This window comes from Manis javanica, chromosome 10 (genome assembly GCF_040802235.1).
Source record: "Manis javanica isolate MJ-LG chromosome 10, MJ_LKY, whole genome shotgun sequence".
In the NCBI taxonomy this organism is placed as follows: Eukaryota; Metazoa; Chordata; class Mammalia; order Pholidota; family Manidae; genus Manis; species Manis javanica.
In genome coordinates this window covers 62,490,343-62,513,741 of record NC_133165.1, presented here as the reverse complement: position 1 = coordinate 62,513,741, position 23,399 = coordinate 62,490,343, and the positions used below count along the sequence as shown (strand labels likewise).

At 39.6% G+C, this 23,399-nt stretch overlaps 2 protein-coding genes across 6 annotated transcripts in view; one reads left to right on the top strand and one right to left on the bottom strand.

The window, feature by feature from the left end:
* The window catches only part of TBC1D30 (TBC1 domain family member 30), an 80,162-nt gene extending 70,094 nt beyond the window's left edge, over positions 1-10,068 (bottom strand). For 2 of the 4 annotated variants that reach the window (XR_005058233.2, XM_037007157.2), the window contains exons 1-2: positions 7,766-10,068; positions 3,611-3,775 (exon numbers count right to left, since the gene is read on the bottom strand). Coding sequence is in view for 3 of the 4 variants with exons in the window: in XM_037007157.2 (XP_036863052.1) it covers positions 3,611-3,775; positions 7,766-8,171 (571 nt within the window). In the remaining variant the exon portion in view is untranslated. Of the gene's footprint in view, positions 1-3,610; positions 3,776-4,532; positions 4,650-7,765 lie in introns of all 4 variants that reach the window. The other 2 variants (XM_037007159.2, XM_037007158.2) reach the window with 2 other exon arrangements.
* Positions 10,069-18,357: 8,289 nt separating this feature from the next.
* The window catches only part of GNS (glucosamine (N-acetyl)-6-sulfatase), a 39,642-nt gene continuing 34,600 nt past the window's right edge, over positions 18,358-23,399 (top strand). The window contains exon 1 of one of the 2 annotated variants that reach the window (XM_017661724.3): positions 18,358-18,715. In XM_017661724.3, coding sequence (XP_017517213.1) covers positions 18,521-18,715 — 195 coding nt within the window. In that variant the 5' untranslated portion in view covers positions 18,358-18,520. Of the gene's footprint in view, positions 18,716-18,766; positions 18,825-23,399 lie in introns of those variants that run through there. The other variant, XM_017661725.3, reaches the window with a different exon arrangement.

Sequence of the window (23,399 nt, the reverse complement as noted above, 5' to 3'; positions counted from 1 at the left end):
CACTGATAGACATTAAGCTGTTTCCATTTTTTGGTTATTATGTAATGCTGCTGAACATTCATGTATGAGCTTTTGCAAAGGCCATACGTCTTCAGTTCTCTTGAGAAAAACCTAGATGTGGAATGTCTCATTACATATATTACTTTTATAATTTTTAAAACATAGAGAATTGTTTCCTAGTGGCAAACCTTGAATTTCAGTGCCACCAAACTCAGGGCCACATAAATTCCTTCTACTGCCACAGAGGACAAGGTACTATTTAGAGAAGACAGCTATAGAAAAAGACTACTCACTATTTGACAGGTATCTGTCTCTGCCAGGCACTTATGATAGCAAGATCTAATCACACCATTACCAGATGTCAGGGTAGACACATTATTAAAATGAGGTTGTAAACTGCCTAAAATTCCCGTACTTATGGACAAGTCTAAATAAGACAACACTCCTGTGAATAGTCTTATTTTTTCACACTTTTCTCTTATCACAGTTTCCCAATGACAGATTTAATTACTTGATTTGTAATAACATTTCACAAACCCACTCACCTATTTACTACTTCAGTGCAGAAAATTGTAAAACTACTCAATGCTGATAACTAAGATGGCCCTCCTTCTGCCTTCAGGAAAAAATTGTTAAATCAGAGGATAAGCAAACCACTTAAAAATCTTAACATTGGAATCAATCTCCTGTCCAAATATTCATCACATTCTTTCCATTATCTTGAAGCCCTGAGGTAGATTTTCCTGCACACTGAGCAACCATTTGTTCAGTAATCCATCTGGCCAAGAAAAAATATGTATTTCATATGCAAAATAGGCTATAGCAGCATATTCTAATAAACCTGATGCTCTGTATTATTTCCTTTGCATGTTACAAATTTCTTATTGCTTCACCCACACTCCAGTAATATTACAGAAGCATCAATCTAATTGCTAAACAAAAGTAGAATACTCTTTTATCACAGTTTATGATGGAAAGAACAGACAGACTTTTGAGGCATCTATCTTCAGATTCCATTTCAACCACTTGCCAGAATGTGGCCTTAGGCAAATTAATTAAACTTTCCAAATCTCAATTTCCTCATAAAGCATGTACTTAATGAATAGTAACACCTGCCACCACTCTTGCTAGTTTTATTATTAACATTAAATTTATACTATGGCTATCCTTAGATAAATAGCTATACATAGGGTGAAAATCTACTTTCCTACAAGGCAAATATTGATCCTGCTCTTCGTAGGCCTAGCACAGTTATAACATAAAGGGATTCTATCGTAAGGCTTGGTGTAGGAAACCATAAAATCTAAGCAGTTATATCATCTATATTAGAAATAAAAAAGGTTCAGTCATTTGGTTCATAATCCACTTAATTATGATTATTTCAAAATTATTATATCCCCTTCAGTGTATCAACAGGAAATAACCCATTTTAACAAAAGATTAAAGTAGTTTTATTCTGTAGCATGTTATGGAAGGGGAAAAGGTACTTGAGGGAGGAATCACAAGCACTGAATCCATACAGAGGGAAAAACTGGAATTATCCAGACTTTTACATATTAAACACAAAAAAGTCAACATGTTTGAACTCATCATTGCTAATCACTACCAAAATTAAAGCTCAGTTATTTGGTGTGAGAGTGAAATCTCAATTCTTTAGAACTCACTAAATATATTTGTTTTTAGTTGACTTTGAGGAAAGAGGTAAAATGGCAACTAGTGGGATCAGGCATTTAGTCATGAAACATCCGACCTCTGGAGTTCTAAAATGGTTAAATAAGCATTTAGTCAAATTTCTAACAATGTCTATGTCATAATACCATATCATATGATGAGAATAAAAATTATAATGCACTTTTATTTCTTAATTCAATAAAAGTATCCTGTTCAGTTTAATGGAGTACTGTTACCAAGGTGAGAAATGAACTCCCAGGGAAAGGAGCCATTAACCTCATATTTTTCTGAAATGAAAAATCCAGGCTGAATTTGACAAACTCTAAAATATATAGAATGTCTGCATTCGCAAATTCACGAATTAAATTAGGTGCCTGTGGACACATTTTTCTAAAAAGAGATAAGTGCCAGTACTTTTATCAGTCAAGGAAACTCAAATTTTAAATGATTACCAGTTCCTAGTGATTACCAACCTGACATTTCTCTGTCTCCTAACACTGGCTCCAACCCTACACATTCAAACTCTAGGTTTTTACCATTTGTGCTTCTAACTTCTGGCACAAACAATAATAATAAATAGACGAAACCACAGTTGAAAAATGAAAAATCAAAATCAAGATATTTCAAAATGAAAGGGGAAAATAATAACATTTTTACTGGGCTCTTGTGAACTGATCAGAATCCATGGGAAAATATCAAATATTATGATACATGCCAGCTTTCTGTAGATATATATAGAGACATATGTATAGCTATATCTATATCTACACTCTGCTTCTCTAGCCATTTCAGACAAGTGCGTAGCTCTGGAGAAAACCCTATTCAAAATCAGTCTATTCAATTACATTCCTACTTCTTACATGGGCCATCGTCTCATTATGATAATCAAGCAATATTTTGTTTAATGCACATTAGGTTGAAACCTCCTTTAGGAAACAGAAAAAAATAATTTGGAGATAATAAACAGTGTTATTGTAAAAGAAGAGGAAGACGGCACAGTATTTTCTTTTAATAATAAGCCTAAGAATGGAATTTAAGCCATTAATTTTACCTGTAACTAATCAAGCCCTGGAAAATTATCTTATGAAAACAAACACATCATAATTTGGGATTTTTTTTTTAAAACCTCACTTTACATATAAATGTGACAGGATAAAGAAACAAGGTAAGGCAACTTGCACATGCACCTAAAAACTGCCATAGGCATTTTATTAAAAGATCATTTGATATTTTACCAAAATATCATGGTGCCTCTATTGTCCATACCTGAACATACTGTTCTGCCGTGCTGCATGTTAATAAAGAATACAAAAACAAAAATAGGGAAATGTTAGCAGAATAAAACATGAAAGTATTGCATGGAGAATTTAAAAATTAATTCACAAGCTTTTATGTCTAGTATGTAACAGGTACCAGTAATTTAACGATTTTTAACTCAGTTGACAAACTGCACAGCTCTTAGTTACAAATGGGTTACCCACAAGATGGGTTTAATTAATGAAAATATTTTATCCTTTTCAGATTTCAGAGCAAGTCCTAAAATCTTGTTACAAAAGTCTCCTTCTTTTAAATCAATTTTTAATTCACTTCTTAGAACACCGCAGAGGATAAAGACATGCCTTTTAGAGTTATGTCTGCTTGATGCTGTTTTAAAAATATTTTAGCCATTATTTAGCATCAGATAAAAATAACCATTGTCAAAGTGAAGCACTACCTCAAATCTAGAATAACAAAAATAAGTTTGTAACATCAAGACACGTACTATACATTTAAACTGAAAAGATAGGAAGCTGAGTTGTATATAGTTCTTAGTTCCGAGGGTATAAGCTTCCCTTTAAAACTTTTCAGTATATTCAAAAACACAATGACTATTGACTCAGCTTCACCAACATGCCAGTCCCATGTGGCAAAAGGGCCCACCCCCCACTCCAACACTTACTTCTCTTCTGTGACACGGCCTGCAAGCACGCGGTCATAAAATCGCAGTTTCTCTGTACTTTATGCAGAAGCCTATCTTTCTGCTTCAGCTGCCGAAGTAACTTTGCCGACTGAATGCCAATTCTGTACTTTAGCTCCTGAAGGATTGCCTTCAGTTCATTAGTGTCTATCAGTAAAGAAAAACAAAAACAAACACCCTGAGACGGATACAAATTCTGATGTGACACTAAATATAATACAAACATCTAGAACATGCATTTACACCAATTCTGGGTTTTCACCCACAATTACATGTATATTTTCAGCTAAAATATCCTGATCAAGTAAGTCACTCATCCACTTCCTGTTCTGTCCATTAGACAAATACTGTAAGATAAATTTTATCCTTGAGGCTACTTACAACATATAAATAAGCAAAGACTCTTATCAAATCTAGCACTGGTTGCAAATTTATCTTTCATTGCCTGAAAATTGGCATGTACATTTTGCATCATTGAAATGCTCAAATGGTTAGCCTGCAGGAAAAGAATCTTTTTGAGTCTGTTATATCAGTGATAAACCTAACAGCTAGTAACAAATGTTTTTAAAAGCACTCATCTTTGTAAATGATCAATTAAAAATAAATAATACTATCACATTTTCTAATGTAGATGAATGTGGCAATACTAGTTTTGTTTAAAATATTCAGCTTGACTATTAGGTGCACTATTTCTTCTTAGAGACAGTAATTCTTCAAACATGGTAGAAAATACATTTCCTTTAAACAGATATATTAAGAATAATTCTACATTCATAAAATTAATGTTCTCAACATGTTTTCTACAAGTGAAAAAAAATGGGAATCAGAAGTCAAAAACCTTTATATGAATAATCATTACAATTTGGGAGTTTTGTTTGTCACACTTCATATAATCACTACTCACCAATGTGTGACCTGCCAGTCATGTGAAGGCTTCCACTCAACTTGGCATTGGCTAGGCCCTCATTAGAAGTCCTTTGTGGGATTTAGGTCTATTCACTTTTAAAGGGATTTGGAGAAACTAGAGAGGATCAGAAGAGAGCAAAAGAATGTTCAAAAGTAAGAAAAGTATTCCAGAGATCAAAGGAAGTGAACACTGCATAAGAGAAGTTCGGTGGGGTGTTTTAACAGCTGTTATACTGTCAACATCAATTTGACCTTGAATTAAAAAGAAAACTGTCTCTGATGCTGATGGACAGTGACAGTGACTGTGAAGGGGTATGTGGGGGGGCCTTGGTGAAGGGGGAAGCCTAGTAATCATAATGTTCTTCATGTAACTGTAGATTAATGATACCAAAAAAAAAAACTATCTCTGATCAAGGAATTACCTTTGTGATCTTAAGCAAGGTAGTGCCCCAAGTCTCAAATTATGCTTAGCATACAAAATTATTCTGAGAAACAAATGGGAACAGTTTTCATAAACATTAATATAAATAGCACTAAAATAAGAACAAGGGGTTACTATGAAGAGAACAAAGGCCAGTTACTTCTCTCACCTTGAGTTCAAACATGGTGAGATAGAATGGGAAGTAAGAGTACATTCAGGTTAAACAACAATATTTGGGTTCTAAGGATGACTAAATATGGAAATAAGCTACAAGAGGAGACCAGAGCAACAAGCCTTCCATTCCTAGATTCCTTCAGTTAGGGCAAAGAGACTTTCTTTGGAGGCTTAAAAACTTTCCTGCTAGAAACAAAAGGGGTACAAATATCATCTTAAATTGAATTATACTCTTCTTCCACAAAACAGTCATTTTTTTTAGTGACTCTTAAGGTACCTACAGCTGACTCTCTGAGTTATATGTATTATGCAATATGGGAAAAATCTTCAGAGTTTGGAAATGTCTTCTACAGCAATATCCACTGATATAAAGGCATCTTGAAGACAGAAATGAGGTCTCCATTATCTTTGTAAGCCCCACAGCATTACCCATTGCTCCTAATACAGTGTTAAATATATGAGAAAAAAATGAAGAGATTGTCAACTGACAGTGGATAATTCCCTCTCTAAAGAATTCCAGTGTATATGGCAATAAAAAATATCTCACATTTACTGAGCATTTTATATACATTAACTTATATACTTCTCACTACAGCTCTCTGAGGTAGGTATATTATTATCTCTATTTGTAGGTGAGACAGAGAGGTTAAACAGCTTGCCCAAGGCCACAGCTAGTAAGGAATGATGGCAGAATATCAGCTCAAGCATTCCGACTCCAAAGTTTACTGCCTTAATGAAAACACTAATAAAAGAGCCTAGATTTCCTGAGAAACCATTTTGGTGCCCCACATATATAAAGGACTCACATATGCTAAATATCTAAATAAGTGCTACATCTAAATCCCTAATAAAGAGAGGAGCAATTTAGTACACAGGTCATCTGCATTGTATGAGAACCTTACTAAGTATTTTGTTAGTTGGGGTATTTTTCGACCCTGAAAAAAATCAAGTAGCCTAATAAGCTGTAAAATTATTAAGGCAGATAGCTGTTTCCATCACCTGATTCTTTATTCTTAGTACTCTAATGATGTTTATTAATAAAGGGCTGTGCGTATGTTGTCTGTATGTAAGACTATTATAATACGGCACCTTGTTCATCCTAACAGTGTCAACTACAAGGAAAGAAAAGATTAGCAGGCAAGTAACCATTCAAAAGACCGAGAAGTGGGCAAAACAGACTCTTATAAGTTTTATGACAGTTGAGTGGAAGGGTCACTAGATTTCAAACTAGTGAAATCCCCTGCAAAGCTGTACTGTTAGTTCTTCTCTAAACTTTAGCTTGCCAAATTTCCTCTTCTAAAAAGAAATTACTAATCCCCAAAATTCGCTCAGTAATGTAAAGTGAACAGTCTTGTAAAAACAGAAAGCCAAATTAACATTTTTCAAAATTAATTTTGTTGGATTCTGAAAGAACTATTGCCCTCCGAACTCTTGGCATAAACAGACACTCTGAGAACAGCCAAATAATTGTATAAAATGAAATGGCCCAACTCCAGCCAAAGTCCCAGGCAGGGGAGGAAGGTGGAAGCCATTAACAACAATCAGCTGGGAAAAAAATCTTCACTACGAAGCCAAAAGAGGAAGCTGAAAGCTGTTTACATAGATTTGAGAAAGCAGACGGATGTATTCCGTTCCTGAGTTTTGTTTTGGCACCAGCTAGACTGATTTTACAATTAGGAGACAGAAGACCATTCTATGTATTCTTTTTCCTCTCTCCCCTGGCAATTCAGCACTAGGACATTAATTCAAGAAATGTTATGGTGGTTTAGCATTTGTTTTCCACACCTCACTTTATTTTGTAAATTGAGGTCTCCATACATCTATACAGAAAGACAACTGTAGTAATTATGTTATTGCCTGAAAGGCAAGCTATTATGAACAGCTGGGGGGAGGGGTAGGAATCTCAATTAGGACACCAGCATCAAGTCTGATAACAAAATAAAACACCAAATTACCCTCTCACCCTGAAAGGCAAGACCGTTTTCAGATCGGCCTCTCCAAAGGAAGGTACCAGCAGTTAAATTCTGTGGTAACTCCAGGGCTCTAGAGACCGCCACTAATCTGCCACGCCACCGAGAGGGGGAAGAAAATCCATCTGCTGAGTTTACAGAAACCAGACGTTCTGGCAGAAATGGAATTCATCCGCTCTGCTTAGAAACTGCATGATCGAATTATTCGGCCTCACTGAACACTATCCAAGTGTTGTGGCCAGGTAGGACGATTAAAAAAAAAAAAGCCCCAAGGGTCGCCTCTATTCCTCGGGCGCCCTCTAGGTAACTTCAGATGCACGTACCAGAAACTCCAAACCCGTCCTAACAGCTGTTCTAGTGAAATAAGGACCGGGACTGCCTTCCCCTTGGGCCACAAAACACACTGCGGGGAAAAGGAGGGAACGCCCGCCGCTACCACTCCAACTGATGCTCCCCTAGATAACTCGAGAGGGACCGGGAGGCGCGGGCGATAAGAAGAAGCAGTCCAGTCATGAATCGGAGATACTGTGGTCACCAGCGACAGACGAAAGGCGAAGCCGCACACTTCGTCTCTGAGCTGCTCGGCCAGGTGCGCACAGGCGGGCGCGAGGCGCGGGCAGCGGCGGGGCGCGGGCAGCAGCGGCGCGCCCGGCTCCGGGGGCTCACCTTTCCGCCGCAGGTACTGCATCTGGTGCCGCTGGCTCGGCCGCTCCTGCAGCTCCTGCAGCACGCGGGAGTCGCCGGCGCCGCCGCGGCCGCCCAGGAACACGTCGGAGCCCGAGGCCTCCGTGGAGCTGTCGAGGCTGTCGCGGCGCTGCTGGCGCCTCCCCGGCCCGTGGCCCCCGCCGGCCGCCTCCTCCTCCTCGGTGCAGCTGTACAGCTCGGTGAGCAGCCCGCTCACCAGGGACGCCGTGCGGCTCCTCGGGCCGGCCCGCGGCTCGCCGGGCTCCGGGTCCTCCTCGGCCTGCTCCGCCGGCGGCACCCCGTGCAGCAGTGGGGTCGGGGACACTCCAGGGGTCTCCTCCGGCGCCCCGCGCCCCGGCCGGGCCCCGCCCGCGGGAAGGTCCTCCATGGCCCCGGCGCTCGGCGGCCGCGCTCCCGCCGCGCCGCGCCTGCCAGTTCCGGGAGGAGGCGCGGCCTCAGGGCCCGGGAGAGCCACCGGCGGGCGCGGCGCCAGCCGTCTCCAAATCCCCGCGGGCCCGACCTGCCGCCGGTAGCCTCCCGAGGCGCGGCCCCTGGGCTCCGGGCCGCGAGGACGGCCCGCTGTACCTGCAGCAGGCGAGGCCCGCCCTCGTCCGCGAGCGCTCTCGGGAGAGCGTCAGGGCGCAGGATGCGGCCGGAACACGTCGGGATGAAGCCTGCAGCCCGGAGGGGGAAGGGCGCTCTGGCCGCTGCCACCTTCACTTTCAGCACGTAATTAACTCAGAAAGAGGGGAGCTCTTGCACCTCGTTCAGCCACCAGCTGGAAATAAAACAGTGCTCAGGAGCGCCCCAAACGCCAATTAATAAGCCGAGGCTAGGAATCCCCTTCTTCTCATTCTCCAGGCACGATGCCCAGCGTTTCTCACCTTCCCACCTGATCTGGGCGCCTTTAAAAAGGTGTTCTCAGTTTAGTTTCTAACAGTAAACATTTTGAAGACCTGGCACATGTTTGAGATTTAATAACTGTGCACGTTTTTCCTCCGGTGAAAAATGAAAGACTGGATTAAGATCAACTAATTTCCTGGCGCAAGATCTAACACAGAATGAGGGTTTTTTAAATGTCCATCAGATGACCAAACTAATCAGTTGATGTAGCTGATTCTGACAGTAAAATCAAAAGCTTACATGATACCTGAGAGTTATCTTTACACCAAACAGTGGAAAATTTTGAAGTACTGTACATATTTTTGTGAATTTTTAAATTGTCAAGCTTTTTCAGCGCTTTTTGTGTGCCAGGCACTGTTCTTAGTCCTTCGCACGAATTATCCTATTTGATTCTCCCTCCTCCACTTAGGGGAGGTCTAAGCAGACCATCCCCTAAGCTAAAGGGGCTGTGAGACCAAAGAAAGGCTGAAGAGTTCAGCTGGAATTCACAGAGGTTTACTGAGGGTATCTTACCTACAAAAGTTTGTCCTGGGCAGCAGCAGGCTGCATAGATCCATGCGCCTCAGCTTTGGGTTTAGGGAAGCTAATTTATAGAAGCAAGGAGAAAGGGTCTAGGCGCAGGGGAAGGCAAAGAGCAAGGGTTGACAGATATGACCACCACTTATGTGCACAATGGAGCAAGGGGCTGATGTCTGAGTATTATCACTGGAATTTGAGCAAGGAGGTTGGCTCCAGGGAGCAATTCACTTGTGCCGTGCTGGATATTATCTAAGGATGTCAAAGGAAAGAGAATGTAAAGGTGATCCTTCAATAGTCACGTTGGATTTCATAAAATGGCATTACTCTGGTTCACAGACACTCCCCATAAAGCAGGTATGTACTATTTGTTAGTGAGGTATACTTGACATGTAACATTATATTCATTTCAGATGTACAACATAATATTAGATATTTGCATATATTATGAAATGATCACCCCAGTACATCTAAGTTAACATCTGTCACCACACACAGTTACAAAGGTAAGTACTCTTTTATCCTCACTTTTCAGAGGAGGGAGCAGAGAGGCTAAATAACCACCTGTTCACAAAGAATAAAGTGAACTTTTCTTAAAGCTTAGTGTCTGTTTTTCATTATGGATAGATACATATTCTGTTATGGATAAGTGCATATTTACCTATCTCCTTGTGCAATAAAATACTTGCCATATTTCTAAAAAGAGCAACAATGAGCCTAGTGAGCAATGGCATGCTGTAAGTTTGTTCAGCACACTTTTTATTTTTCAAGACACTTTCATAAGAAAGCCTGACCCTATAGGTAGAAACCAAGCATTCCTTGGCACCACCACCACTATACATGCAAACAGAGTGACAGCAATAGGACCCTTTTTGAAATTAGAGTTACTATAAGGAAAGAAGTTTTACAGCTTTTCCCTTAGAATTTAAAATTATACTAGAAATATTATTTCCTGGTTTTATAACTATATTAATTACTACAGTATCCATTTAATTTTAAAATGTATCATACAGAAAGAGTGGAATTTTTGTTTTGTTTCATGAAGTTTTTTTCTTTTGTCTCCATCATTGACTAGAATTCTGAGAACCTTCCTTCACATGCCAAACTTTGCACCAGATAGGACTTTCACAAAGGGCAACACTGAAATTGGATCTCTTGTCTTAGATGACTTGCCAAGCCCTTTCTCTCTAAGAGATGTGCTAACTACTAGTCTCAGCACTGTTCTCACTTAGGGTATCTCTATCAAGACCTATGGCTATAGAAACTCAAAGTGAGCTAGTGGGGATGGTGAAAGAGGCCAAGAAAAACCACAGGGATCATTGACAGCCAACATTTTTTTTACTCAAAATTTCAAAATTATTTCCCATCCCACCATTACAAAATCACCAGAGGAGAGGAAATTGGTGACATAAAAACTAACAAAGAAGGCACATGCAAGGTCCTCACACTTGTGGGAATGATCTTTCCCCAGATGTCCACATGACACGTTTCTCACCAGGGTCAGGTGTCTGCTTCAATGTCATCTTCTTAGTGGATCCGTCCTAACCTCCCTATTTGAAGTTGCAGCTCCCTCCACCCCACTATTCCCTTATTTCCTCTCCTTATTCTCTTGTTCTCCTAATACTCACCACCTTCCGACATATGTATCATGTACTGATTTATTATCTGTCTTCTGCCAGGAAAATGGAAGTTCCTAAAGGCAGGAATTTTAGTCTGTTTTGTTCACTGATACATGCTCATCAAACTAAAGAAAAGACCAACCAATTACCTAGTTTCCTAAGAAAAGCGAGTTCCATTAAATCAAATTCTAGAAATGGTATTGGTAAAGGACAGCCCATTTTGTATCCTAAATTACTGCTGCCTGGTCAATAAAAGGCCCCAGGGAATTTCCCTAAAGCTCCGAAGTCAACTAATCAGATAGAGAGAGAACCATTGGTCTAACAGAATCTGATTTCAAACTGATCCTGACTCAGATAATGGCTAAAATTAAATTTATTATTGTTAATTATGCTGCTGATAACAATCACTACTTCAGTTTGTTTGGAACTTTAGTTTTAATATTTAAATAACTATACTAATTATTTTATACCAGACCTAAGGTCCAATACTGCATTATATTTACAAGGAGCTAAGAAGCATCTATCTTCAAGTTGCATACAATTTACTACAGTGTACAGAAATGAATTTATGTAAATTTGGTGTACAAGCTATAGACTATGAACATTTAGGTTATTTCCAAACCTGTATCAGGGTCTTACCAATAACCTTCTGACATCTATCATTAAAACTATCTTAATACGTTTCTCAGCATTTTTGATGCTTTGAATTTTTTCACCATGGGCAGACACATAAGGCTGAACTGACTTTGACTGAATTTGACTGAATAGCTTTGACTAGTCTTGGAATGGCTGATTTCTAAAGTCTAGCAGTTAACCTTTACTCTATCTAATCCTTCAGGGATTACTCATTCCAGAGTCACAAGGAAAGGCAAAAGGTCATTACTGGGTTTCGGTTGCTTCTCATGGAAGCTCACTTTTGCTCTTTAATTTTGCTGATTACAACTTATTTATACCCTTCAGATACAATTCAATCTCTACTTTCAGATTAATAACTTACATTTCTTTAATCCCAAAAATTGGGAAGAGAAGTAAAAAAGGGATTTTAGTATTTTAAAAGCCATCAAGCTTTAGACCTCAGGAAACGCATAATCATAACACATAGTAAACAGTCAACAAATAACAGCCATTAATGTTGAATGGCATTTAAGTCATAAAATCTGAGGATTCAGAGGAATTTGGAGATCTAATCTGACTACTACTTCGCTAATTAATCTTTAATTATTACACTAACTTTCAAAGTGACAATAAAGCCTTTCTTTTGCAATAGTGAAAAGAACAGCTGTGATGGTGCAGAACCTATTAGCTGGGAACCAGACTTCTGATCTCTCACTTGTACTCAAGTGATATTCTTTGAGAATAAGTGAGGTGCCTATCATGCCAGCACTTAGTCACTGCCAAAGGCCAGCTAACATCACTGACTAAGCCATGCAAACACCAGAGCCTAGACTGGTGGTAGCCACAGCAGAGAGAGCAGTGGAGAAACAGCCATGGGGCAACCCCAGTGGGAAAGAAAAGGGGTTCTCTAGAAGGCCAGCTCTGGGACCTGTCATGGTAATCTAGCTGGCCCATCTGTTCCCCAAACCCCATCTTTGCAATGTTTGCACAAAACTTTGAGAGCTGGGATAGGAACTTGAGGCATTACACTTTGCCAGTAAATTATTACAAAATAAAAGCACACCTATGGACATTGTAATAAAGCATATTAGAATTATCAGAGTTCTTCAAAGAGTTTAGAGTCTCTGGTTTTGAGAACTTCTGCAAAGTGGCAAATCAAATATCCACAAATGTAGAAATAGAAATTAAAGATTCATATTTGAAGGAAAACTTTTCATATTTCAAGAATACCCAATTAATAAGGAGAACAACTTAAAATTACTATTTCCCTATAATTGAAATGCAGTGATAGACTGCATAAACAGGCACTTTGAATTATATAAAAGCTCAAAGCCACTTGAGGTTTTTTGTATACCCTCCACAAGTTATAGGAATGTCAGAGGAAACATAAATGTATCAATTATATGAGTTAAAATTTCACAATTGCAAAACTACAAGAATTTATGATTTACACTTAAAATTAAACTCTTATCTAAATAAACTGACTTATAGGAAGAGTTAAATGTTTTTAGAAAAATTGTTCCACAGATTCATCAGCTTTACATGTGCTAAAATTTCTATTTTGAAATAATCTGTCAAAAATTTATCCCATTTTTATATAGCCAAATAATACTCTTACCAGCTCCAGTAACCGTCACATTTGAATAAAGATCCTCCTCAAAGTGAAAAATTATCAAAAATTATTTGTAGCCATGCATTTGCCAAGAGCAACTGACATTGTTTTCAATTATATCAATTGAAAAGGAAGTTGCAAAAATATAATTTTGATGATCTAAGAAATGAATTTGCAGGGAAAGCAAGCCAGAGAAGTCATATATAATTAATCAAGTTACACAATAAGATATTTACTTATTATATTGTATTAATTATAATACTACAAATATTAATTGCAGTTTGTAATATTATGGTGTTACTCACGTATCACTATAACTCCCATGGCATTTTGTAAGTCATACAATAGTTTTAAAAGAGAAAGCTTTATATTTTAGTACCATTAGTGGCACTTTTCTTCTGCTTTTTTTAACAAAGGATCCCATCTTTTTATTTCACACTAGGCCCTGCAGATTTTGTAGCCAGCCCTGTTTCCTACAGAGTGTTTTTCTGCTCCAAGCCACACACAAAGCTGGCAGCCTTTCATGCCGCTCAGTATATGGGCTCAGGCAGTATTCCCAGGTAGAATGGACTGCATGCAGAGAGCAAAAAGGTCTACCAAGCACTGTGCTTCCTTCTTTGTAGATGCAACTATGTTTTTCCACTGGAGGCAATGTCCTGCCTACATACAGATTCCTAAAATCCTTTAGTGCAGTACCAAGTCCCTGGATTTTCCTAATATCTATCTCCCACCGTCTGGAGCACATGTCATATCAGATTCCAGCATGTTAGCTGCTTCTTGTTCATCTTGCCTGATCGGCATCATGTCATCAATGTAATGGATGCATATGATATTCTGCCGGATCCCCAGTCTAGATCTGTACAGACTATATCATTGACATATAGTTATAATAACTGTCTTAACGCCCTATCCTCTTAATTCCTTCTTCTCTGTCATTTATTATCTGTTTCTATTGACTGATTTTTTTTCTAATTATGGGCCACATTTTCCTGTTGGGGGGCCTGTGTAGTAATTTTTTTTATTGGATGCAGGCTATTGTGAATTTTATATTGCTGAGTATCTAGATTTTGTAGTTTGCTGAGTATCTAGATTTTGTAGTATGGGTTCTTGTTCTGGCAGACAAGTTTCTTGCAGATCAATTTGATATTTTAAGAGTTGTATTTAAACTTTATTACTGTAGGTGCACAATACTTTTCACTCAAGATAGTTTAGCCCTATACTAAGGTACGAACTTCCTGGATTCTCTACTGAATGTTCCTGGTAAACAAGGAAGACTTTCCTTCTGGCTGGTTGGATCTCAAATACCTCTAACTCCTCTGAGAATTATTACATCTCCTTGGTCATTCATTGCCTTACCTTATGATGCCTTTACCCTATGATGCCCATCTTAGTGTTCAACAATGTCTCAAATGGGTATCTATGCAGCTTTATGAATCTTTTCATCTACATAACTTCCTCCCCTTTGGAACTTTGCCCCACAATCACCAACTGCCTCAGCCTCCCCCAAACTTAATCTCTGTATCCTTAACTCCTCTTTGTGGCTCCCTGGTTCAGAATGTACCTCCAAGCTGAAAACTGGGGCAATTGTTTCCCTTCACACATGGATCATAGTCCTGCAATGACTGTTGTCATATATTTTGTGTAAAAACATATATTTTGTGCTGTTTGCTAGTTGTTTTTAGCAGGAAGGTTAGTCTGCTCCTGTCATTCCAATATGATTAGAGGTGGAGGTCTTGAGGTTATTAAATGTTTAAGTGAAAGATTATTTGTATTTCAGGCATCACGGTGAAAAGCAGTGTTGTACCTCTAATGGAAATTTCATGGGAATTTTTCAAGTAATAGCTGGATGTTTAGCCATTGGGAAAAAATAACTAATTTTACCAAAACAATTATGAAAAACTAAGTTAAATGATGGGAACATATGTTTTTAAAATGTGGTGAGTCAAACACATAACTAGACCCCAAATAATATTACACATTCTATTCTGGATGTTACAAATATTGATCAGTTGTCAATTACTGTGTACTAATCTTCTAACAGGAAACCATATCAGCAATATTTAACCTTTTTACCCAACTGAAAACGTTTACCTGATACTTCATTCAACAAGGTGAAACAAGATTTGGGCTCCTTTAACCTGTGGTTGAACAACATTTACAGTTGCAGGTCATCACAGCTATTATGACAAGTGGACAAAGGGCTGCATGTTCTTTAAAAACAAAAACTTTGTAGTTGCACAACTCACTACCTTAATTTTGCTAGAAGAAAGGCTGCCCTCAGAGTACTTGAAGTTGTTGACTACTTCAATATTTGCAACAGTTGTGTATGTTTTCAGATTCAACTACTACATGGAGTATTTTAAACATTATGGCAAATTAGATTTTTCCTTACAGAGTCTAAGTTGAAGGAAATGGTCTGCCAGTTAAAAAAGGTGTTCAAAGCCTTGCAATAGAGACTTGTGAAAATTTAAGTTCTCTAAAATATTTTTTCAACAACTCAGAAGACAAACCAAAACACAAATGAGATGTAAAAACTTATTCAGCAGTTGATAAAACTCGTATCATTTTAACTGTACTTTAGAAAGATATTTTGAAATGTTTCAATTAAACAGCTGATAAATTACACTACTGATGTGGATGTATACAATAGGAACCTTCTTTTGTCATCTTTAATAAAGCATTGAGATAAAAAATTAATGAGATATGAGACCAAAACAATAAAGATAAGTGAGAAAATCAAGAGAAACTACCATAATACGTTAACAGTAAGATTTTTTTCAGATCATAACAAAACCAGTAATCATTTAAAGAGGAAGAAATAAATTGCAAGTGAAAGTAATAGGCTCTTGAATTGTTTGATAATTAATTTGTGAAGAGAAGTGAATCATATACACTCATTCACAGATATTAAAATTTCTGATTTTACAGCAAATTGACATTAATCACAATGACATAAACTCATAATACGTAACTGCAGTGTGTACACTGATGACTAATGAGTGCCTTCAATTCAAAGAACACATAGGATTAGTAACTGTGCAAGAAAATTTGAAATGCCCATATAAAGATACTTCATAGAGCTTTCTGAAATTTGACAAAACTAACATAGATAGATAGATGCATGACCAATAATGAACTGTGAGGATGAAAAAATATTTTTTCTAAACTATCAGTAATAAACTAACACTGATCAATCATGCTAGAGAAAAAACTAAATTATCTTTCTATTCTCTCTATAGAAAATATTGAAAATTATTGTCATATTAAGAGATGAATAAAGAGGACATAGCCATAAAAATGTAGTGGGGGAAAAGCATGTAGAGGTGTGCCTGGCAATTAACTAATAAAAATATTGTTATTTTTTTATTTTACATTATTTGTAGTATTTTTCAACTTTTAAATATTTATGTTGGATTTCTTTTTTTAGTTTAAATATTCACTTTTGCACCTCACTTTGTATTTATAATTGTTATTCTTTTTCTTAGGGAGCCACCCTCACCAAATCGTACTTAAGCTTCAAGCCCTACAAAATGTGGATTTGCCCGTTATCATGTCTATCCACCTAATTGATCAACCTTTGTCCATTCCTGTTCTCTTCTAATCTGTACACCATGCCACATCCTAAAGGTTCTTATAAAAATTCACATATGATTATATTTGTCCTCTACTCCTCCAGGGATTTTACATTAGCCTTAGGATAAAGACCAAAATCCTTAAACATAGCATCAGGGTGCTGCCTACCTCTCTCTGTTCCAACCACACTGGCTTCTTTCAGCTCTTTGAATGCACCACCTCAGGACCTCTGCTCGTGCTGTGCTCTGTGCCAAGGAAACGTTCTACCACCCTACTCCATCAACAAATTATCTATTTAAACTGCAGCCCACCACTCAAAAGTTTATTTCCTCAGGGAATCTTTGACTCCGTCAGCCCCCATCTCCTTAAATGCTTATTGCACTCTTTACTGGATACTTCATGGCGTATCTCCCTATTGTGATTTTATTCTTCTGTGATTATTAGATTGCGTATCTCTCTGCCACTAGAATGCAAGTTTCATGAAACAGGGACAGTGTCTCCTCAGCACTAGCCTACCATCTGGAACAAATTTGGTGCTTTAATCATACAATCTCTGGCCTCAAATAGTTTATAATCTAAACCTTGAACCAAAAATAATTATATCATTTTACAATATGGGACATCAATGCAGTTAAAACTCGTTCTTTTTTTGTACAAGAAGTCTTCCTGGAAATCTTGAAATCCAAATACATAGGAGTTAGTTATTCTACGAGCTTGTAAAATTAGCCTAGCCTAAGACGGTCACCCAGTGCCTTGGCCATCTGGGAACTATTCTGACACTATTCACAGCATTATTTTTTCTTGCAATGGAAGTCTATTTTTTAAAGATTCTCTTGCTTTCTGTAGACTTATTTTTTAAAAATGTAATAAAACAAAGGCAACACGTCCTTTTACATAAGCTTTATAGTTGTATGTACAACGTTTTGAAGTCCTTCTTCAATTATTTTTACTTTATAGTATGGTGCGTTCACAAGTTTTAAAAGACTTTCATGTCAGAATGGTCCAGCTTAGAGAAACTGCACTTTTGTTAGGTGCCATACAGCCTGTTGTTCTGAATTGGGGATAAAGCTTAATGGTTTACCTTGCCAGGGATATTTGTTTTTCTTAGACTTTACCAGAGGCGGAGGGTAGAACTGTTCTAGAACCACCATAGAAATATTTCTAGCCCTAGTTTCATGGAACTTTTCCCTGACGGTACTTTGTACATCTTCTAAAAGGGCTTTCAAAAATTCGGCTCTCAGAATATTCCTAAATTGTTTAATTGAAACCATGCTATCAGCTGAGGAATAGTATATCCAGGCTTTTAGTTAAGTATATAAAAATACTCCAAATTTTACAGCCGAGTTGTTGCAGGGACGATTAAAAATTATTAAATATAAGGGCCCTGAGAGTGTTCGTTGACTTTAGGGTAAAGTGCGGCCTAGGCTTTCCCAGCAGCTGATCTTACTATCTCTAAGTGCGAGCCTCCTTTCTCTTAACCCTCCTCTTCATCCTATCCTCCCTCCATTCGAACCTTTGAACGAACCGCTCAGAAACCAGCCCCACCAGCGGCCAGCCGAGCCCGAGCCGAGGCGAGCCCGAGGGAAGCCCCGTCGCCCCGCCCCGCTCCGCCGGGGCCCGCCCCCGTTCCCGCTTCCCCAGTTCCCCGCCCGGCTGCTCCCGCCCTTCTCCCTTTCCGCCCGCAGCCCCGCCCCGACGCGGGCGCCGGTCACGTGGCCGCACGGCGTGCCCCGCCCCCGCTCCGGCTCACGTGACGGGCTAGGGGAGAAAACGCCTGATGCCCCAACCCCCGGCAGTCACCGTGCAGCTCTTTCTTCCCGTAGTACCTCGGCCCCTCGCCCTTCAGCCAGCCGCGCGTCCCTCTACCCCGTGCCGGGGTCCCCCGGAACCCTTTCCGCCATGCGGCTCCTGCCTCTGGCCCCAAGTGGGCCTTGGCGGGGCTCGACCCGCCCCGTGCATTCCTGCAGCCCCGGGCTGCTGCTCCTCCTGCTGGGCGGCTGCCTGGGGGGCTCCGCGGCGGCGGCGGCGCGCTCTCGGAAGCCCAATGTGGTGCTCATCCTCACCGACGACCAGGACGAAGTGCTCGGCGGCATGGTAAATCTTAGGTTCCTGCGCCGCCCCTCCATCTCCCGGTGACGCCCTGGTTTGGGCCCTCTCTTTCCATCCCGACCCCGACTCCCAGAACTGGCTCCCTTGACCTTGGGTACGTCTGCTTTTGCCACGCCGGGCCCTTTATGCAGGCTTGAGGGGCTTCAGGACTCTATTTCCTCTTCTTTCACTCGCATCTCTTCGGGATTGACCCACATACTTATTGCCTGGACCTTACTGCTGCGGAGGTTGCGTTCTCGAGATAAACCTGTGGACGCCGGTTAGGGGTGGGTTGAGCCAATCAAATGCAGGTGCTGGCTAAGAGCACGCAAGCCTTGATTGTTTTCCTTTTGGGTTAGAGGATCAGAGGACAAATCCACCCTCTCTCTGAGATACCTAGGCCCCCTATGTATTTGTCCCTGTGTACAGTGTGCCTGGGGTTTATAATTAAGTGCTCACATGAGTTAATCAGGTAGGTAGGTTGTCGAACTATTTAGGATGTGCTTTGCCTCACGTGAATAAAAACAATTAGCTTAATTGAACACCTGGCTGATGCATTTGCTACTGTCAGTGTTCCATTTTGTATCACATGGATGTTGTTACGAAACTTCATTCTATCCCAGAGTTAATTTTCATTCCATATCTTAGAGTTCTGGGATGTATGACCTTGAGGAACATCACCCAAACCCCTGCTCATGGAGAAAATGGCTTGCCCAAGGCACATAATTAGTTGCAGCTAGTCAGAACAAAATTCTGAGGAGTGCTCTGATCCTGCTTATGACATTACTATTATCTTTTTAGAAACAAATGCACCATCCCTTTCAAGTTCTTTTTTGCTTTCAGCTAAATGCTGAGACAATGGAAACATTTCAGACAAAAGGTTCTTACTGTACTGTGTGCTTAACACCCTACCCTAGCTCAGGGCCAAACTTTTGATTTCAGCCTTTAAGTGAGTTGTGAAATCAGTTTAGTAAGTAGCTACCAACGTTTTTACTTTCCTATGGAATAAAAAAATGTGTGGTAAAGGTATATCCATGTGTATGTATTTCAGGGTCGTTAATTAAGATGCATTCCTTACTCAGGGCTGTGTTCAAGATACAAGAATCTTTCCTAGATGGTGTTGAAGATGCTTACATTTTGACTATGCCCTTCCTTCTTCCTGCCATGTAAGCCTCAGTTGCCTTTAGTTGTTACCCAGCTGCATTGACATTGACACGCCCTGACTTAATTGCCCCTCTGGATTTTACTTTGGTTCTCCCACCATTCCAACTGCCACACTTGCCCTCCTCACACTTTTCTTTTTTCATTTGTGCCCTTGCAAAGTGTTTCATCTAGAAAAAGCAAGCCATCTCTATAAAAAATTAAGAGCTTAGTGATTAAAGCACTTAATTAAAAGGTCGATCTCCCACATCTCTGTTGAAAATAAAATTCTTCACTTAAATATAGGGTGTTGAGAGCTCAGTTTCTTCAATTCTCATAGACCAGAAATATGGCCTGTGTATATTTAAGGTCTCTTTGCCTTAGCATGTTATCCTGTTTGCTTCTTTAAACCAGTAGCAGGTTCTTTTTTATAGGTGTTCATACTGAAGAGAATCAAAAGTGAGTGGAGGGAACAAATCAAATTTAATGCTCCCAACTCTCTGGAGACTTCTGGCTTCTCGTGTATTGTTTTTCAGAATATTCTACCACTAGTTGTTAAATAGAACTTGGAAGAGGGAAGAGCTAATATAATAACAGCATTTGAGAACCTACATGGAGGCATAGTGTGATATACAGAGAGTTATACTTTTGCTCCAGTCATCACAGGAGCCCTCTGCTATAGGTATTGTCCTTACCTTAAATAAAAGCAAACTGATACTTAGGGGGTTAAGTAACTAGGCCAACGTTCAGATAGCTAAGAAGAGGAAAAGCCCAGTGTCTTATGCTCTCAGATCTCCATGTTTTTTCTCCTTTTCTCCAATACTTTGATAATACTGATTTACCAAATGCTATCCCACATACCTACATCGCCAACATACGCATAGACACCTACACCATAGATCAGAGGTTCTTCCCGTGACATCCAGGTACATGGTGGGTGTCTTGCCAATGGGTTTCAGCCCCAGGCAAGTTCTCTATGGATTCAGTGTGACCAAAGAAATTGACAGCAAAACGTTCTTTGGGGTGAAAGGGTTTATTACTCGGCTTGTTCTCTGGTGGCAGGTCGAGCACTAGCATCTCTTGCCCAGAGCAATGGGCCGAGCTGTCTATATAGCGCAATAATAGCTTATTGCCTAAAAGTGTGGAAGTGGCAGCCCAGCAACAGGCCAGTTACATCATCAGGTAGTTTAAGTTCAGTGAGGATCCTAGCCATAGGAACCCCAACTTCCCCACAGTGGGGTCGTGGAACTCCTTAATTTGCATGAGACCCTTTGTGTATATTACCTCCATTTCTGTGGAAAGAGGGAGCCATCTGACCCAAAAAAGATTATAAGTTGCTGCTATAGTTGGCAAAATAAACAGCAGTCAATCCCCCAGAGTAACTCAGGTCAAAGATTCTAGCACTTGTATGATTGTGGTTTAATGTGGAATCTTTCGATCCTCTTTGAAATAGTCTTCTTTGTGGTAGTGTCATCTTTGATTCTTCACTGTATTGGTTGCAGGTATTGTCTGTGGGACTCTGTTTTTAGCCTTTCTTTGCCTAGTGAAGTCTTTCTGCCCATCTATTGATTTTACTCGAATGTCATTGTAGTGTGATGGGCACCTGTTCATACAGTCATAGGTCGCTCTTTTTAAAATCATTCACTCTAGAAAAATTGACATTTGGTCAGACGTCAGGGAAGTGAGGGAAGGAGCTGTGGTGGAATGTAGGGGAAGAATAGATGCATTATGTCTCTGCTTTGCTTAATGCAAAGTGGTCTTCCGCTGTGAAAAGTTAGCCATAGAATATCAAAACTGTCAAAACCTGATTTCAGAGCAGCTATACTTGGAAGCCAAGAAAGCAAATGACTCCTTAGGATTTTTATGGAAGGCGTTTTGTTCTGAATGAGTGAAGTGATACATTTACCCATGTGCCATGCAAGGTTGGCTGCTTCCTAAGGAACACCGTATGGCCTTAACCTCTAGCCACTGTCTTTGCTTAGATCTTAAAGATCCATTTTAGCAGTCAGATTAGCATGGACACACATACATTTTCAGCACAGTGTTGGTTTTCATTTGGGACTTGTTTGATTAAGCACAGATGATGGCTATCATTTGTACTATTAACAATATGAAGATTATGGTTATTCATATAAATTTCTTATATACACTAAAATCTAGATTCCTATGCAGCCTTGCATCATCACACTCCTTCCTCTCACCTTGTCTTATACTCTACTCTTTACTTCGCTGCTTCTACCACACTGGCCTTCTTCTCTGTCCCTCATATGTGCCTCCTTCCTTCTCTGGCAGCCTTTGTATTTGCTACACACTCAGCCTGGAAGAATCTTCCTGGACCCTTGCATAGCTGAGTCATTGTTATGTGACTCTTAGTACCTCCTGAAAGAGGCCATTCCTCACCACCCATCTACAGTAGTTTCCCCCTGCTCCCGCCAACTGCAGGCACGCCATCCCATTTTATTCTCTTCATAGCACTTGACAGTGGCTGAAATTACTTTCTACTTGTTAGTTGTTTAAGTCCCAGAAGTACAAGGATCACGAGCACAGGAACCTTCTATCTTTTGTCCATCATTGCCTAGATCAGTGCCTGGCACATGTTAAGTGCTTAACAAATGTGTTATAATCACACAGTATTATATATTACAGACTTACTGTGAATCAGATGTTCTTCAGTAGCTTTGCATATTTACCAGTATGACAATTAAGTCACCTCTAATCAACTCATATGATCCTCCTTCTCCCTACTTAGACTTTGTATTCTCTTATCCTCCTTCTGTCCTCACTAACCCAAATACTTTGTCAGACCAATGTTTCATTCAGCCCAGTGTTCGTTCCCTGAGGGTGGCACTCATGTCTTGTGAGAGATCATAGTTGGTAACAGTGCTTTGAAGGTTGTTAGTAAGACCTTATGTAACTCCAGGATTTCCTGGGAACCTATGCTGGATCTCTGAAATTATCAGAGTTCTCTTGAATAAGTTAAAGTTCTCACCCTTTTGAGCTTACGGGTTCCCTCTATATAAAAATCATGGGGAGAAGTCATTTAAACAGTATTGAAATGGAGGTTCTTGTTAACATAGTTATGTTTGGATTACTTTTAAAGAATTATTACACAAAATGTATTTACAACTGCATTCAGTATAGTCTTAGACTTCAAAGGTACCTCAGAATCAACATAAACTGACTCATATAATACAACTAGAATGAGCCACCTCAGTGGTCCTTTTTTGCTATCAGGAATATAAAGATTATTAGTGTTCCTTTTATTTGTATTTAAATGACCTTAATACTTTTATCCTGACTCTAGGATTTGAGATTAATTGTTCTCTATACTCGTCAGGATCTTAGATTTTGAACAAAACATTAAAAGCTAAGGATCTAAACAAAGTAATTTCTGACTAGTCTTTTGCTTGATAGAGTTTTGTGTACACCTGTTGGCCGCCTGGCTCAAGTCCTTTCCCGGGGGTGATGATTGGTCCAGTAGAGAGAGCTGTAAACTAATAGGCTCCACCACTGACTGGTATTTGAGTCAGTCTCTGAGCCTCAGGGCCTT